The sequence below is a fragment of the Polyodon spathula genome, chromosome 21, assembly GCF_017654505.1.
Source record: "Polyodon spathula isolate WHYD16114869_AA chromosome 21, ASM1765450v1, whole genome shotgun sequence".
Taxonomy (NCBI): domain Eukaryota; kingdom Metazoa; phylum Chordata; class Actinopteri; order Acipenseriformes; family Polyodontidae; genus Polyodon; species Polyodon spathula.
Window position 1 is genome coordinate 17058834 of NC_054554.1, and position 16350 is coordinate 17075183.

General features: G+C 44.8%; 1 protein-coding gene across 5 annotated transcripts in view; it reads right to left on the reverse strand.

The window, feature by feature from the left end:
* Positions 1-7975: 7975 nt before the first annotated feature.
* The window catches only part of LOC121296734 (non-homologous end joining factor IFFO1-like), a 74174-nt gene continuing 65799 nt past the window's right edge, over positions 7976-16350 (reverse strand). For all 5 annotated transcript variants that reach the window (XM_041222523.1, XM_041222522.1, XM_041222521.1 and 2 more), the window contains one exon: positions 7976-8218. In XM_041222523.1, the coding sequence (XP_041078457.1) occupies positions 8125-8218 (94 nt within the window). In that variant the 3' untranslated portion in view covers positions 7976-8124. The remainder of the gene's footprint in view (positions 8219-16350) is intronic.

A 16350-nucleotide genomic window follows, 5' to 3' on the forward strand; every position in this document is an offset into this window, starting at 1 on the left:
AGCATTAATAGATGTTTTTTCAATCTGTTGACTGTTGCTGTATAATATGTACTGCGAGTGCTTTGAGTGTGGCTCTGCAAGGCTGGCTGGGTCTGAGTTTAGTGCTGCAGGAGGGAAGTGCAATGAGCTGTGCTATGCTTCTGGTCTTGTATCACGATGCATGCAATACCTTTACTATAACATGATATAGCATGTACAGAGAGAATGCAGTGCAGTGAATCGATAAACCGCTGATCAATGGACATGGAGGCACAAGATGTCAGTGCATTTGCACGCTTTCATTGCTAACAACTAAAACACAATGATTAAACACAATGCTTAAACACAATGCTGTTGGGCCTCAGGCTTGAAGACTGCAGAAGACACAGATTTAATTGGTTCAAACACAATAACGCTAGTTTACCTACTGTAAACCTGGACTGTTTCAGCGGTGGAGGGATTACCATAGGGGGCAGTGTGTCATCTACACCGAGGCGAAGAGATCAACCTGTGCCTTCCCAAAACATTCCCAAATGCGCTCCACCACCTGAGGGTGCAGCCGCCACTCCGAAGGGATCGGGCCCTCAAGAGGAGGTCCGCTGCTTGATTCCCCACACCTGTAACATGCGTCGCCCGAAGGGACAGCAAGTTCTGTTGGGCCCAAATCAGCAACCTGAAGGCTAGGCAGTGCAACCCCGGGGACCGAAGGCCACCCTGGTGGTTGACATATGCCACCATGGGCAAGAAGTACTGGAGGGCAAGGAACACCACTTGCAGCCCCAATATGTTGATATGCAGGGACATCCGGCGGCCCGACCAGGGTCCACTGACTCCTCTGCCTTCGCAGACCGTGCCCCAACCCGAGTTGGAGGCGTCAGTCGTCACTATCTTGCGGGTATAAACCACCCCCATTCGGACTCCTTGGCGCAGGTGAGAGAGAACCCTCAACCAGCGCAGGGTCGTCAACACACGAGACACACTGTCAGCCAACGGTGCCTGCCACGTTTGGGATGCAACCTGAACACATTGAGCCACGCTTGCAGTGGGCACATGCACAGTAAACCCATCCAAATGCTGATATTGCTATGGCACAAGTGACACCCTCGATCCATTTCAAAACAGGGAGAGTTGGTGCTGGAGAGCTGCTACTCTGTCATCCGACAGGTGAGCTTACTATTAATTGGCTCTAGCATCATTAAGGGAAGACCCAGTCTCAACCAGATGCTTCATCACAAATAGCTGTGTGGGCCACCGCTCCTTCCTGATCATTCCATTACACTGATCACTTGCCGCCGCAATGGAGTGAGGGTGGCACCAATGCACTTGAAACGTGCAGGGGTAAGGAGCCAACAGCCTGACAAGTCACTATACGGCTCAGCCATGTATTGAAGCACTTAGGCCCCAAGGGTGCAGAAGCACCGAGGGCAGTGAGTGAGGTAGAAAACACTACTGGTGCACAGAGCACTGGGGAAACAGAGTGTTATCAACATGCTGTGGCCCAAAGCACCGAGGCATGGACATGAAGTCAACACAACCCGGGGTGGATACATAGCTTGAGTGACTGCGGTAGGCAATCAGGAGAGCAGTACAGGGGAGCGCACTGTGCTGCACCATGGTGCAGAGCGGCAATAACCTGGACCGCGTGCAGTCACACCACGTGGCAGCGCATAACATATGCCAGAGTGGAGCACAGGCTCAAGGAGCTGCGGCGTGTTATGCAGGAACAAAGTGACGCATTCCCCATGCTAGGCGGGTGACCAAGCACGCCAATAGGCAGGTTAAAATAAACCTGCTGATTCAACTCAACAGCGGGACCCTGCAGAGCTAGGTCTCAGTAGAGGAATCTCGCTGCTACTACTTTTTCTTTTCAAACTGCAAGGCAATAGAGAAAAACACATACACACACACAAGGGTAAAATAAGTCACCACGGTAGCGCAGAGTGGGAGTGCTCGAACAAGCTGACGGATTCGACTCAACAGCGGGACACAGCAGAGCTTGGTTCCCGTGGAGGAATCCCACTTATTATTACTTATTTCTAACTGCACGGCAGTAAGAAACGAATACACATACAGACGGGCTGACCAAGCCGGCGTATGCAACACAACAACGGGCGCAGCAAAACTTTAAACTGAAAGCCGTATAGAAAATACATATATACACACCCAATTAAAATGGCGCGCTGAGTAGGCAGCTGAGACAGTCCAGCAGAGTCAACTCTACAGTGGAGCACGGCAGAGCCGGGGTCCGATGGAGGATCTCGCGTCTCTTTCTTTTAAACTTCAATAGCAGAGGGAACATCAAACAACTAGCGCTGTGAGGTTTAAGTAGGCTGCAATCACAAGTGATGCAGGTTGTTACACAGAAAAAGAGTAACACAGCATAGTGGCTGGAGAAGGGTGTCTAGCCTGGACTATGTGCAACGTGTACCATGCAGCACCGCATTCCCACACTAGCGCCAGATACAGTGCGCACCGCATGCACCGAGCACCGGGTATAATGTCCACCACTTGCACAGAGTACCGTGCAGCGCCAGGCACCACGTGCACCTCGTACCGTGCAGCACCAGCGCTAGCCTGTATCGGTACAGTGAGACAATGGGCAGCGTGCACATCGTGGTACCGAAGGAGCACGGGCAGAGTCTTATGCACAGCAGTATTAAAAAACACCGGGGCTGTGCGCGGTGCCTACCCTGACCACGTGGTCACACACCTGAGCAGCACGTAACGTACAACAGGGGGACAGGGCCGAAACCGCGGCGGGCGATTGACTTACACACAGAGTGTTAAAATACAAAAAACAGTTTAATATTACAGGACAGATGGGGGAGATCACTCTGTCTATTGATTTGAGCGACCTACACCAAGGTGAAGGCCTGCGCAGCCCGTTTACATCTCAACACAACAACGAGAAAAACCTCGGTGAGGAGTATATAGCTGTGTCCGGCAACAGCGGAGCAGGTAGCGCTCTACATGAGTATGGGTATGCGTTCAGCTACAATCAAAACAAGGCCCAACCATGGCCTGCAGGCGGTTGGTGGGCAAACTTGACAACGGGAACAAGGCAAGCCCAGTCCCGTGGAGTAATAGTGCACTCCGAAGAAAGAAGGGGTGAAAACACACACAATTCTTAACAAGAATACTTACCGTACTAAGACGTACAGACAGAAACACGCTGAGTGTGTAGGTGTTTAAAGTCAGAAACAGAAAAAAAAGACTACGAATTTTTAAGCTACTGATTCAGGGAAAGCAGCGATGCCAGCTTTCAGCACAAAGAGCAGGGGAACTAGTAGTAGCTTATGCGACACTTTTTATAAGAAGACAGTGCTCAATGCAACACAGAGTTACCAGTGTGAGAAGCGAAAGAGGACGATTCTTCCCCTGTGTGACGGTTAAGTGCCCTCAGGAGGCGGGACCGAGGACGTCACTGGGGGGAGGGGTCCTATCGGCAGCTTTGACATAGGAGCTCAGTGACACCTACCAGTAGGCAGGAATGTATCCCATAACGATGTTTGGTGGCCTTCTTCAAACTCATTTACCAAGCAATTCTGCCACTGTGGACCAGCTTCTGATTCCAACAGCAATGGAAAAAATGCCAAGGAAAAAAAAAATGTCACCAAAACTACTTAAAATGTGCTATTTTCAATAATTTGTGCATGAAAGGAATTTCATGTGTCCAGCTGGCTGTGCAGGGCTGGTGAAGGGACTGCCTGTCCCTGGTCTCCTGCCCCCTGCAGGGAACTGATGCTTTGTCCTGACATTACTTCTGTACTGAAGTTTTTGTTGTGTATTTCTTTGTGTAGAATAAAGGGGTTTTGAAAGGAAGAGTGACAATGTCCTTCATGATGTTATGAAACTCACAGCTTTGATTTGATCAGCTCACACATACACCCTGCTCAGACACAGCTGGGTATCATTAATGCATTGTATAGCACTGCAGGGGGACCGTCCCTGGACTGCATTGTAAACTTGTCTACTTGTAAATCTGAAAACAATGGTCACTGCAGATCGTACAGGCTCGACTAGTGGAAACTGCCATTCTGTGTCCACAACATCCCTATAGGTTACTACATAGTCCCGCCTCCATTTTAGCCTTTTCCTCTGCTTCAAGGCTGGTCTTCAGATAACTTCAGACTCCCTCTTGTGGTCAGAGTTATTAATCATCTACATGCAAGCAACAGTGTCTGAAAAAAAGATTTGAAGCCACAGCTTTTCAATAGGGTGTATTGTATACCATGGGATTGATTAATCTGCCATAGTACTGATTCACCTGCCATTTTTATACCAACTTATTCACTCCTATTTAAATTGTGTTTTTTATAAGTAAGATGATTCAGTTCAAAAGAGTCTGACAACATTTTTATGAGTCTGTCGTTGAGTTCTATTCTTTGTAAACAGTGTACTTATATACTGGGACAGGCTTGCTCCTTGCAGAAGTATGAAGGAACGAAGAATACGGCCATCACCGCTGCATATCCTGCATTACTGTAAAATAAATCAATCAACAAAGATTATCAGCAAAATAATAGACGATTTTAAAGCATTGGTTAGGGCTCCTTTAATAACCCTGATCCAAAGTAGTGCTGTATGTCTTTACATGCTTTACAGAACTGTTACCTGTACATATAATCAGAATAAGCAGCTCCACTGCTCTAGTTACAAGTGTGTGGACATTCAACCCTTCTCATGAGATACTGCACTTTACATCCCCTGCATTTTCCTAATACTGCATTTCTTACATGTCTAATAACAGATCATTATTCACCAGTACACAACTTAACCCCTCCGTTTCAACCACTGCATCTGCTTCTGATAAGACTGAATTCCTGAAGTAAGGCGGCTTGAAAATGACAGCAGTGGCTCCAGCAATGATTCAGACAGTCCCCCTGAGTTTAAATCTTCAGTTTTACATATTACAGTGCAGTGGCACCATGGCCATAACTAGCTATGAGGGTACCGAGGTCGTGTCCTCGGTTGTTATTTTGCATTATCAGTGCTGATGCTCATGTAAAAATTCTGATAAAGTACAAAAGACTCCTTCATTTTCTCTGTTGGTTTGCCGTGTAACAGATTTCGAGATTGAATAATAAAAACCAAACAGTCATATAAATACTGCCAGCTACAGCTTGAAACCTCAGTTTGACCTAGGTAGAATGTCAGCTCTGGTTACAACGCTGAGTGGCACCAGCAATGATTCAGACACTTCCACTGAGTTTCAATAGCCATACTTTTATTATATTTTGTACAGTGGCACCAGCGTTTCCCCCTAAGTTTCAATATCCATAGTTGTATATATCATAGTTTATAGTCTGACACATTTGCAATTTGTACAGGTATTTTTTTTTTTGCACACCCAGACACACACACAATGTTGTACTTTTACTGTGATTCCAAGCTATACACATTTCAACTTGTGTTTGTGGCGAAGACATCATTATCTCTAGCTTTGCACATTTGAATATACAGTCAGGCAGTAATCCCTCTGCTCTGTAAACCTTCACCAGTGAAACTGTGATCCTGTGTCCGCTGTCTTGGCTACTCCCCTTATCTTTAACAGGCCCAGCTCTGCATACAAAATGGCCTGTTTCCAAACCTACGGACTGCTCATGTTTACAGAGCAGAGAAGTCTATGAAACTGCAGTCTGTTGTCTGTCATTTTGGCTCCATATCACCTACTGTTAACATAGGCGAGGTCTGAATAGAAACCAAAATGGCACCAGTTTCTTAAACTCACTTATTATTTACTCCTGGCATTCACAATATTTAGCTTTGCACGTTTAAGTATTACATACCACCAGCAAAACCGACATTCTAAGAGTTCTCGCCTCTTCTGGTCTTTAAAATGTAGCCTTGGTTAGCACTTCTTTAAAGGGGAGCCAGTGATAATGTTGCAGTTCTTTAATGGGGGATACGAGAATGGATTAAAAAATTGGTCAGTACTCCTTTAAAGGGAGGACCAGTGACACTGTTAATAAAGCTAATCAGAGGTAAGAGAATGGATTTTAAAGATAGCTAGCACCCCGTTAAAGGTGAGGACAGCGATAATGTTGCTAGTGCTAATAAGAGGTAAGAAAGACCCTGGCACTCCTTTAGGTTCATTGTCTCTGATTGCGTATCATACAAATCCCATGTATTGTAAAACGTATTGTATGGTAGCAGGACTTAACTGCTACAGCCCTGCACAGGCTTTTAAAACCGGATCTACATGTCAACAAGTACCTACCTGTACCTGTCATGTTTAAGCTACACACAGTTGACATTTCCAGTAATCACTTTATCAGCTACAAATATTATTCTGACAATCACATTACAGACACTTTATCACAGGGATGACAATAAGACTCCTGTTGCACAGCAGTGTCACCCATTCCAGGTTTTAATACAAGCTTGATCAGCCACAGTGTGTAGGTAACAAGCTCAATAAACTCATAGCGAAACCAGGAATGGATCACACTGCTATAAAGCAGGAGTCTTATTTCCAGCCCTGCATTAGCATATCATCTGTATCTTCAAAATATTTAATTTCATACCTGTTTATATATGTGTCTTGTATGATTTTCTATTGATGTTTCTGTTACATCATTATTCAACAGTCTTACTAACTATTGCAGCAAAGAATACTGCTTCTGAGTGAGGTGTGGGGAAGGATATCAGAGTTGCACAATGCTTCACCTATAGGCTACAGTGCACAGCACAATGCTAATAAACTTCCCCACAATCTAGATTATTTGTGCGTCAGTGAGAATCGTAGAGGACACACTCGACAAGACATTAAATATTTCAGAGACGCGATCAACAATAACAACATATTTCCAGGACAATAAATAAACTGAGACACAACAAAATGGTTGGTTATTATTGAGAAACCAATGCGCCCCGCACAGGACAGCGTTGACTCCACTGTGTTCAGGAGAGAGGTTGATGGGGGGCGGCCTGGTTTATTTTACTCCTGAGAGATTTCTTTATACAGTAGAACCTGTCGTATCCGATCCTGTAAGATCCCATACCCTATATTAACCGATGGACCTCTGGCTTGTGTCATTCACACATGCTGCTACCAGCTGAACGGTTCAGATTGAAACTGATCAATGCACATTTCATTATGGGTCTAAAACAGTTAACTCTCAGCAGGACAGAATGGATTCAGTTGCAGATAGAATGAGGAAGTATGTTAAGAACTGCTTTTGGAATACTGTTTTGTAAATGGCCAAGTACTGCATTAACGTGCTTTGTTTTGCAATCATTGCAACCGATGTTCTGTGCGCAGCATACATGCAGCACCACACTCTGATGTTTATAGACACACTGCTGTGCCTGGCATTGCAGTTGCTTTATTACATCAGGGCATTATGCTTTAACAATGTAGTGTAACAATTCCCTCCGAGATACAAGATTTTCACATTTGAAGCGATTAAATCAGATAACACAGCTTCTACTGTACTGTGCAACAGTAACACTGTGCAAATTACACATTTAATTAAGCTAATTCATAGCAAAAGACTATGAATAATTCTGACATGACAAATCCCTGTTAATATGCACTATGTTATAACTGACAGCCTATACAAAGACTATACAAGGGGTGCGAAGCTGCAGCCCTGTGTCGGCCATGTTGGCTCCCTGTGCCCTTTGGTTTATAGACGCTGCTGTGTCGGCTCGAGAGCCAACATGGCGCCAGTTTAAACCCCCCACCCCGCCCCCACACTTTGTTGTATTCAAAGTCAGGTGCTGGCAGCTGAAGTAAATCTAGTGTTTACTTGAAAGTATTAGTAAATATTTACACAATATTACACTTCCTTCCGATGTATGAATCTTACCCCCTCTCTCTTCCCGTTTTCACTCTCTCCCTTTATTGTTCCTTCCCTGTCCTCTTACTCCTCTTTTCTGTTTGATATCTCTAGCCATTCTTATTCAGTTCCTTACTCTCACCCCCCTCTTCTAATTAGAAAGGAGGGGGGGGGGTAGGGGGTGGGTGTGGAGTGTGTCTCCTCTCCCCTCTTCCATCTCACACCCCCTCTCTTTCTCTCCCTTTATAATCTATCTACTTCTCCCTACTATTTCCTCTGGCACTCTCTCATCCCTCTCTTCACTGTTAGGGGAGGGAGATGATCTCTCATCTCTCCTCTCCCTAATTCCTCTCTCTCTCTCCTATCTCTTCTCTTCGTTTTCAGGTGGTCTCTCCTTCTCTGAATCCTCACTCTCCTCGCTCGCTCCTGGGTCTGCGAATGGAGTAGGGGACTTCCTGTGAGAGAGAGAGAGAGAGAGAGAGAGAGAGAGAGAGAGAGAGACTTTAGACTAAGTGTGATTTTGTTGAAATATTTGGAAAAACATAAAAAAATAGAATAATTTACACTAAACACTTTTTTTTTTTTACTGATAAACAAGGTTAATCCAGATATATATATATATATAAATATATGATATATATATATATATATATATATATATATATATATATATATAAATAAATTTCATTTCACACAAACAACTGTAGCTCTTCCTCCTCCTCCAGCACACACAATCCCTCATTCACACACCAACGCTGCTGAAAACTCTGCAAGTCATGGACTAAAGAAAAATAAGCAAAATCAATTTGAATTCTTGTTTTCAACAACAATTTCAACATAAATGTAGCGTTATAAATTCCTGACCCCTGCAGCTTGTTTTTCCTGGTTTTCCAGATTGCTAATTTTCCTTGGCCAAATATAAAATTCATTAACACTTTTAAATCGTGTCTTGTGACTAAGTTAAAAATGAATAATTCTTTAGAAAAATCACATTTAAAGAATTCAGCAACTCAGTAATAACATTAAACAAGGGTCCAGCAATCTGCAGTCAGTAGAAAGACTGGGGGTCAAGAAGAGCAACTTCCTTGTAGTGACCCCTGGGCAACAGTCTTTGACGGCAAAAAGCTCTTCAAATCGAACTTACAATGCAATGCTTAAGCAAAGCAATGTTGGGCTTGGTTAGTACTTGGATGGGAGACCACCTGGGAATACTGAGTGCTGTAGGCTGCATGTTAAGCTCATATGAATATATATATATATATATATATATATATATATATATATATATATATATATATATATATATATATATATATATAGTAGAAAGATGAAACAGTGTTTCTTCCTCTCCACAAAAAAAACACAGTCTTTACTAACCGCAGGGTCAACACAGTGGACGTGGCTCACAGTGGCTATGATGCAATGAAGAATGCGCCACTGTAGATCTCCTGAGCGCTTAGGCAAAGGCGGTTTATATAAGGACCTCCAAGCCGGAACAGTGCTGTCTGCACAGTCCACATGAGCTCTCCACCTGGGGTCGGCAGTGTCTTTAGGGCACTCACATGACACACTTTAAAACACAGAGTGTGTACAGCTCCTTTTTCAAAAGAGTGTGCAGGAAGCTGTTGCAGTCTCTCAATGCTGTACAATCCTTCCCCAAGGTTTTCAGGAACAACAGGGGACACTAGGAAGGAAAGGCAAGCCGACTCTTGCTCATCAGTGCCTCCCAGAGCCTGGTTCAACATCTCTCTAACCCTAGGGGAGAAAGAGTGTCTGAGCTTTTTCAGAACATTCTTTAGAACTCTGAGTGAGTGAACTCCCAGCTGTCTGGCCAAGCTTTCCACTTCTCTCCACCTCTCAATGCTTACCAGCAGTAAGTTTTTTAGTTTTTCATTGCTCCCTTTTGCAAAGCTAGAGTACCATGCCCTAGATTGGAAAACATCTGCAGAGAGCAAAGAGTTAAAAAATATAGGCTCCTCCAGCAGTGTGCCTGCAGTCAAATAATCCTCCAGTCTCTCCACCTTCACCATTTGCCAGGCATTCAGCATGTTCTTATAGAAACCTGGGAGTTCATTGGTTTCTAGCTGAGATATATTTATTAAAAACAGTTGCTGATTCTAGCCCAGCCCCCTCACTCTGTGCAGGAAAGAGAAGGCGATGTCTCAGCTCAGGTAAGAACAGCAGTCGCTGCACTGCTTGCAACCGGAAAGTAGCTACTGGAACATCTACTAACCCTTGACCCCCTCCACTAGGGGGCTGGTACAAGATGGCTGGCTTTAGCCAGTGATGGCCACACCAAAAAAACTCCAGTAGGACTCTGTGTCCCATTTATCAGTCCTGGGGCAGGATCCAGGCACACCAGCCTGTGCCATAGCATAGAGGCCACCAGATTGTTGATCACAAGAACTCTCCCCTTGTATGACAGCTGAGGTATCAGCCACCGCCAACACTGCAGCCTTCCCTTAACCTTTTCTTTTAAGTCCTCCCAGTTCTTAGATTCATACTGCCGTCCTCCCAGATAGACTCCCAGAACTTTGATGCCAGTCTTTCCCCAGTGCAATGGCTGAAGGAGCGCCAGCTCCACGGCACTCCAGACATGAATTTGCTGCACTTCCCCCAGTTCACCTTAGTCGATGAGGCTTTCTGAAAGATTTCCAGACTGTCTTTCAGTGCCGACACACCAGCATGACTGGTGATGAATATATTAACGTCAAACCCTTCACTCTTTCCTCCAGCAGGCTGCTCTGAGTTTCTTTTTTCTCTCTGAGACTGGAAAATGTTTTCATCACTATTGAGAGTAATTGTTTCTAGTCTCAATTTAATTTGTATTTTTCTAATGTCACACCACTGTCGTATACTACTATATCGCATACTCTGCTGCTGCCAGGAGACCCAGAATGCTTTAAAAAAAATCTAAAAAATGTTTGTCTTCCAATAATTTGGTGTTACAATGCCAGTATGACTTTGAGGGAGCAGCAGAAGGCAGGCAAATGGGAAGCAATGATTAAGATTTTGTTTAGTGCAGTACAGTACAATCCATCTAGTCTATCTGATTATTATTCATTTTAACCCAAGTTAAAATGAAAAATAATAATAATAATAATAATAATAATAATAATAATAATAATAATAATAATAATAATAAAGTTTACTCTGTGTTTAAATTCTCCAGACATCAACAATGCTTTGTACTTTTAAAACACCAGACAGTTCTTTAGAAGATTTCTGTACAATTAAAATCACCCCCCACTAAAATCATATGTGCAGGTCTACAATTAGATAAAATCTGATTTAGTGTTTTAAAAAACAAAACTTTTCCCCTGTCCTCATTTGGTGCATAAATGAATAAAAACAATATCAGTACCTTTAAAGCACATGACTGAAGATACCCTGCCCCTTCCATTCGCTCAGCCACTCACTCTCATTCACATTGTCTAAATGCATTTCTTGTAAAAACATCACATTCACTCTCCTGTGATAAAATTAAATAAATGTGCTCTTTTTAGTCACACTCCTACAACCATTTACATTAAATGTAGTGTGGAAGGGTGGTGGGTAATTCACTGACAGACGGGAGACAGACAGCTGTAATTGAAACACCACACAGGTGCCCAGTTTTATTTCTTTACTGACTCTAGTCAGTGATTTGTTTTAGCCCGCAGAGTCCCTGTTGCCCGTGGTCTGACTATCAACAATGATAGACAGGACCACGGAAATACCAATCCTGGTACTTAAGCCAGTTGCGGGCGCACTCAATACAGATCTCCCCCTGCTAAATATCCTCCCCCTCAGAATGACTGTCACAGAGACGGCGTTGCGGGGACCCAGACCAGAAGGAAGCACAACCAGAACAGAGGTACGGTGCAGTGGCGCATGCGCCGTTTTATTAATTAACAAAAAATTTAATTAAATATTTGAACAAAAATAAACACTTGCTCGCAGAGCAAAAATAAAACAATTAAACAAAATAACTCACGAACACAAAAATAAACGCTAAGGTCAGGCTGAGCAACTGCCTTCACTGATCCTTATTTTCTTTTTTAAATATCTTTCTCGTTTCTCGCCTCTCGCTCTCCCATTCTCCACTTCTGAACACACCTCCTCGAACATGGAGAGCTGCAGGCTTTTTATACAGGTGACCATCTCCCGATTAGCAATAAATTAATCACTTAATTAATTCGGGAGATGGCCACCTTCTGCACGGGTTTTAATAAGGTGGATGGGGCTTCCCATCCACACTGCAAAACAAAACGCACAGCGGTTCGCCGTCATTTATAAACAAATATATTTTTAAAACAATAACACAAAAATGCACGGCTGCGCCGTCATACAAAATAACAAACAAAACACACGGTGGATCGCCGTCATCTATAAACAAACATTAAACAATAAACAAATACAAAATAACACAGGGGAGGAGGGGAAGACCCCGTTCTAAAATAAACACTCTGCAGGGCTACTCGCCCTATTACAATGACACTACTGGTTCATTCGAAAATCCTACACCCCCATGCCTCCCTGAGAGAAAAATACGGCTGCAGGGCCATGTACCACCGTGTGATTCTGGCATTGCTAGCTTTCATTTGGTGAAGCCATGCTAAAGGAGCATGATCTGTAACTAGGGTGAAGTGTCGCCCAAGGAGGTAGTACTGGAGTGACTCGACTGCCCACCTTACCGCGAGACACTCCTTCTCGATGGTGCTATAATTCTTCTCGCTGGAAAGGAGTTTCCTGCTGATGTACAGGACTGGGTGCTCACTTCCCCGAACCTCCTGAGACAACACTGCCCTGAGACCTGTCTCTGACGCATCCGTCTGCAGGGTAAACCTCTTGCCGAAATCTGGACTGCACAGCACTGGCTCGCTATACAGCCTCTGTTTCAAAGTGAGAAAGGCCCTCTGGCACAACCCCTTCCAGTGAACCGTACAGCCTTCTGGGTGACATCTGTCAAGGGAGCAGCGAGTGTGGCGAAGCTTGGGATGAACTTCCTACAATAGCCCACTAGTCCCAAGAAAGAGCGCACCTGGGTTTTGGTCGTAGGAACCAACCAGTCAACCAAGGCTTTCACCTTAGCAATCAGCGGCCTGATCTGCCCCCCTCCCCCACTCGATACCCCAAATACCCCGACTCACTCTTCCCAATGGCACATTTCTTTGGGTTAGCAGTGAGTCCAGCCTCCCGCCAAATATTGCAGCACCACCGCTATCTTACACAGATGACTCGGCCAATCCTCACTGTGGATAACCACGTCATCTATGTAAGCAGCAGCGTACTGCTGATGGGGCCGCAAGATGCAATCCATCATCCGCTGGAAAGTGGCTGGTGCTCCGTGCAACCCAAAGGGCATGGTCCTGAATTGGTATAACCCGAAGGGAGTCGAAAACGAGTTGAAACAAATCCTGCTTACAAGGCTGAGGAATGAGCAACTGGTGACGCACTTCCCCCGTCTGGGGTAATTTATCAACACGGTACAGAAGGTCTCAATTAATTTCAAAGTGGGGGTACATGGCGGCGCATCTGGGCTTGACCACCCGACCATTAACCACAGCTGCTTGGTCAAAGAGCCTGCCCAGCACGTCATCACGTCCTTGCTCGAGCTGGAAATCACAGGAATGAGCTAAAAAAAATCAGCTCCCATGGCTTTCAGCGAGCGGTGGCAGAAGAGCCAGACCCCGGTGCTGGCTCCATGGCCCCCCCCGGACTCTTCGCCAATCACCCCCACTTGAAACCAATCGGACTCCCTACACTGCCAGCCCTAATTCTTAGCAGCCCGGCATTCCCGTTTAGTTTCTCGAGGTCTAAATCGATGGCAAAACAAAGCCGGGTCACGGAAGGGGAATATCTCACCAATTACTTCCTCCTTCTCAACTACAGGGAAGTCGTTGTGGGTACTATTGTAGGCAGTTAATATATTCTTAAAAGCAATAAATTAAAGGACCTCCAAAAACTGTAGGAGATAAAGAGATACCTTCGATAGTCAAGATCTCAGCGGGACCTCCAATAAAAGCTGTGGGTACTATTGTAATGTACAAACCCGTTTTTAATATCGCTCTCTGAAAACAATGGCGGATTTACACGTTACAACAAGCCGAAAATAGACCACATTCTAGACTGTTCAAAGTTCATAAATCGTGTTTGTTCAACATGAGCAAATGATTCAATACTGGGAATCTCTTCTTAGAAAGATGGTATTTATTAAGCATGCAACCAAAATAAGTTTGAAAATCACACAAAACAGTTACACAATTAATGTCACATTAAAAGCATTACCATGAGAACTAAGGATTAAAACAACAATTTACCAAAGAAATACTATTATATACTGACACAACAAGGGGTCACACAATACCTGAATTGATATTTAAGAGTACAGTTACCTAGCCTGAAAAGCAGTCACTTTCAGCATACGTTACCTTGAGTTTCTCCGAGTGTCAGGGCTCCCAACCTTGATGGATAAATACTGAGAGCTGAGGGCTCCAGGTGCGGTCTTTACTTTCTTAGAGTCTGAGTGGATAGCAGAGGGGGCTATCGCAGGTCTGGGGCGGCAAGGAGCTGGGGCTAAAGCAGGGGTTTTTATACTTTTCAAACAAAGATTATTTGAATTTCCCGCTGCATGCTTCGATTGGCTATTTTGTAGCGAATGGGCTTGCAATCTTGATTGATTGCTCTCCCCTTCCTCTGTCTGATTTAGTTTATTATCATAATCTGGAAAAGGGAAACTTTTTAAAACATGCAGAACTTTTGCTAAATAATTCAGATTTTATTCTGAATTCCCGTTATTTTTACCATAAGAAATTACATTTCTTTAGACACCAAACATGGATGGTTGAGACTTTGGGTAGACATTGCAAACAGTTTAGTTCTCTTAGGGATTTATTACCTGGGTTATTCTATTCTTGTTAGGCAATTTAAGAATAAAAACGCTTGCATCTTGTACTCATAGTGGTATTAAATCAATATGATGTGAAATTTGTCTTAAACCTTTTAAGCTGTTTTTCTCTCTTTTGAGACTCTATGCTAAACCACCTCTCTCTCACTAGATGGGTTAATTAAATCACGGAGACAGGTTTGATTAGCCTTTTGTTTCCTGTGTGTCTGGTGCATTCAAGGTGTTAGGTTGATTGTTACCTCTAGGCAAAGCTAGACAAATTAGATTAAAGTTCATTCAATGTAGATTCCTGATAATATAATATCATAAGAACATAACATAAGAAAGTCCATGACATTTTCAATATATTTGTGATGACAATGTCTATAGAACCTACACGGGGCTGTTAGGGCAGCCATCTAATCCTTGAACTGCATGAAGTCCCGTCCCAGAATTACCAGTACTGGCAATTGCAGACATAATCCTACCTGCACCTGCGTTCTCTGCTGGCCAATAATCATATTTACACTAATCTTGGGATAGGAGCGTACATCCCCATGAATACATTTAATGTGCACCAGCCCCAGTACATGTTTTTGACTGACCACGCCCTGAATCCAGGAGAGCCCGGGTTTTTGTACCATCCACTGTCACAGGAATAACAAAACCCATCTGCTGAAGTGACTGAGGTAATGGAACATGCTTACCTGGTCGGCTGAGGTCACACTCCATCACGGGGCAATCCCGTGCGATGTGGCCCACCTCCCGGCACGTTCAACACCTCGGTGAACCGATTTTTCACATCAGGGCTTCATCAAAATGCGGGTACACTGGAGCCATCAAAGGAGCTCGCCGATAAGGTGGCCCCATGAGACCCCGGTCTGACACCGCAGCAGCCAGTGGGTAACCCCACCCTGCCCCAGTTCCTGGGCCGGGAGCTCCCGCCAACACCCCTCGACCAAATAGCTGACTACCCCTTCCCCCCAGTCCCTTCATCCTCTCTGGGGCCAGTGGAGGGGATGGTCCGGTTTCCACACTCCTTCCCGGCAGTCTCGCCGGCATTGGCTCCGCTGCTTGGTACTGCTCCACCAACTAGACCGCCCGGTCCAGAGTGGCAGGTGCCTGCTTCTGTACCCATAGCCGCTTTTAACGTGGGATAATCCAGCATGCGCTCTGGGGACAGTGTCCTCGCTGCTGTTTGCGCCTCTCCCGTCAGCTGAGACAAGAGGTAACTAGCCCACTGGGCTTGAGCCCACCCGGCCGAGGTCGCCATGGCCTCCAACAACTCCAAGGCGGCTTCAGGACGATCCTCGGCCGTGATTTTGGTTGGCCTTTGTAACTGGGGTTCTGAAGCTGCTGGTCTAGCCTCCCCTTGCACCGCAGCAGTGAGGGTCTGGTGCAAGAGGTCCATCAGGGCTGCAAACTGGGTGGCTGCTTGTAGGGCAATGCCAGTGAATCCCACCTCTATCACCACGTGTGGAAGGGTGGTGGGTAATTCACTGACACAAGGGAGACAGACAGGTGTAACTGAAACACCACACAGGTTTTATTTCTTTACTGACTCTAGTCAGTGATTTGTTTTAGCCCGCAGAGGGCGCAGTTGTCCATGGCCTGACTGTCAACAATGATAGACAGGACCACGGAAATACCAATCCTGGTACTTAAGCCAGTTGCAGACGCACTCACAGGTGCTCAAATAATAAAGACACACAAAAGGCG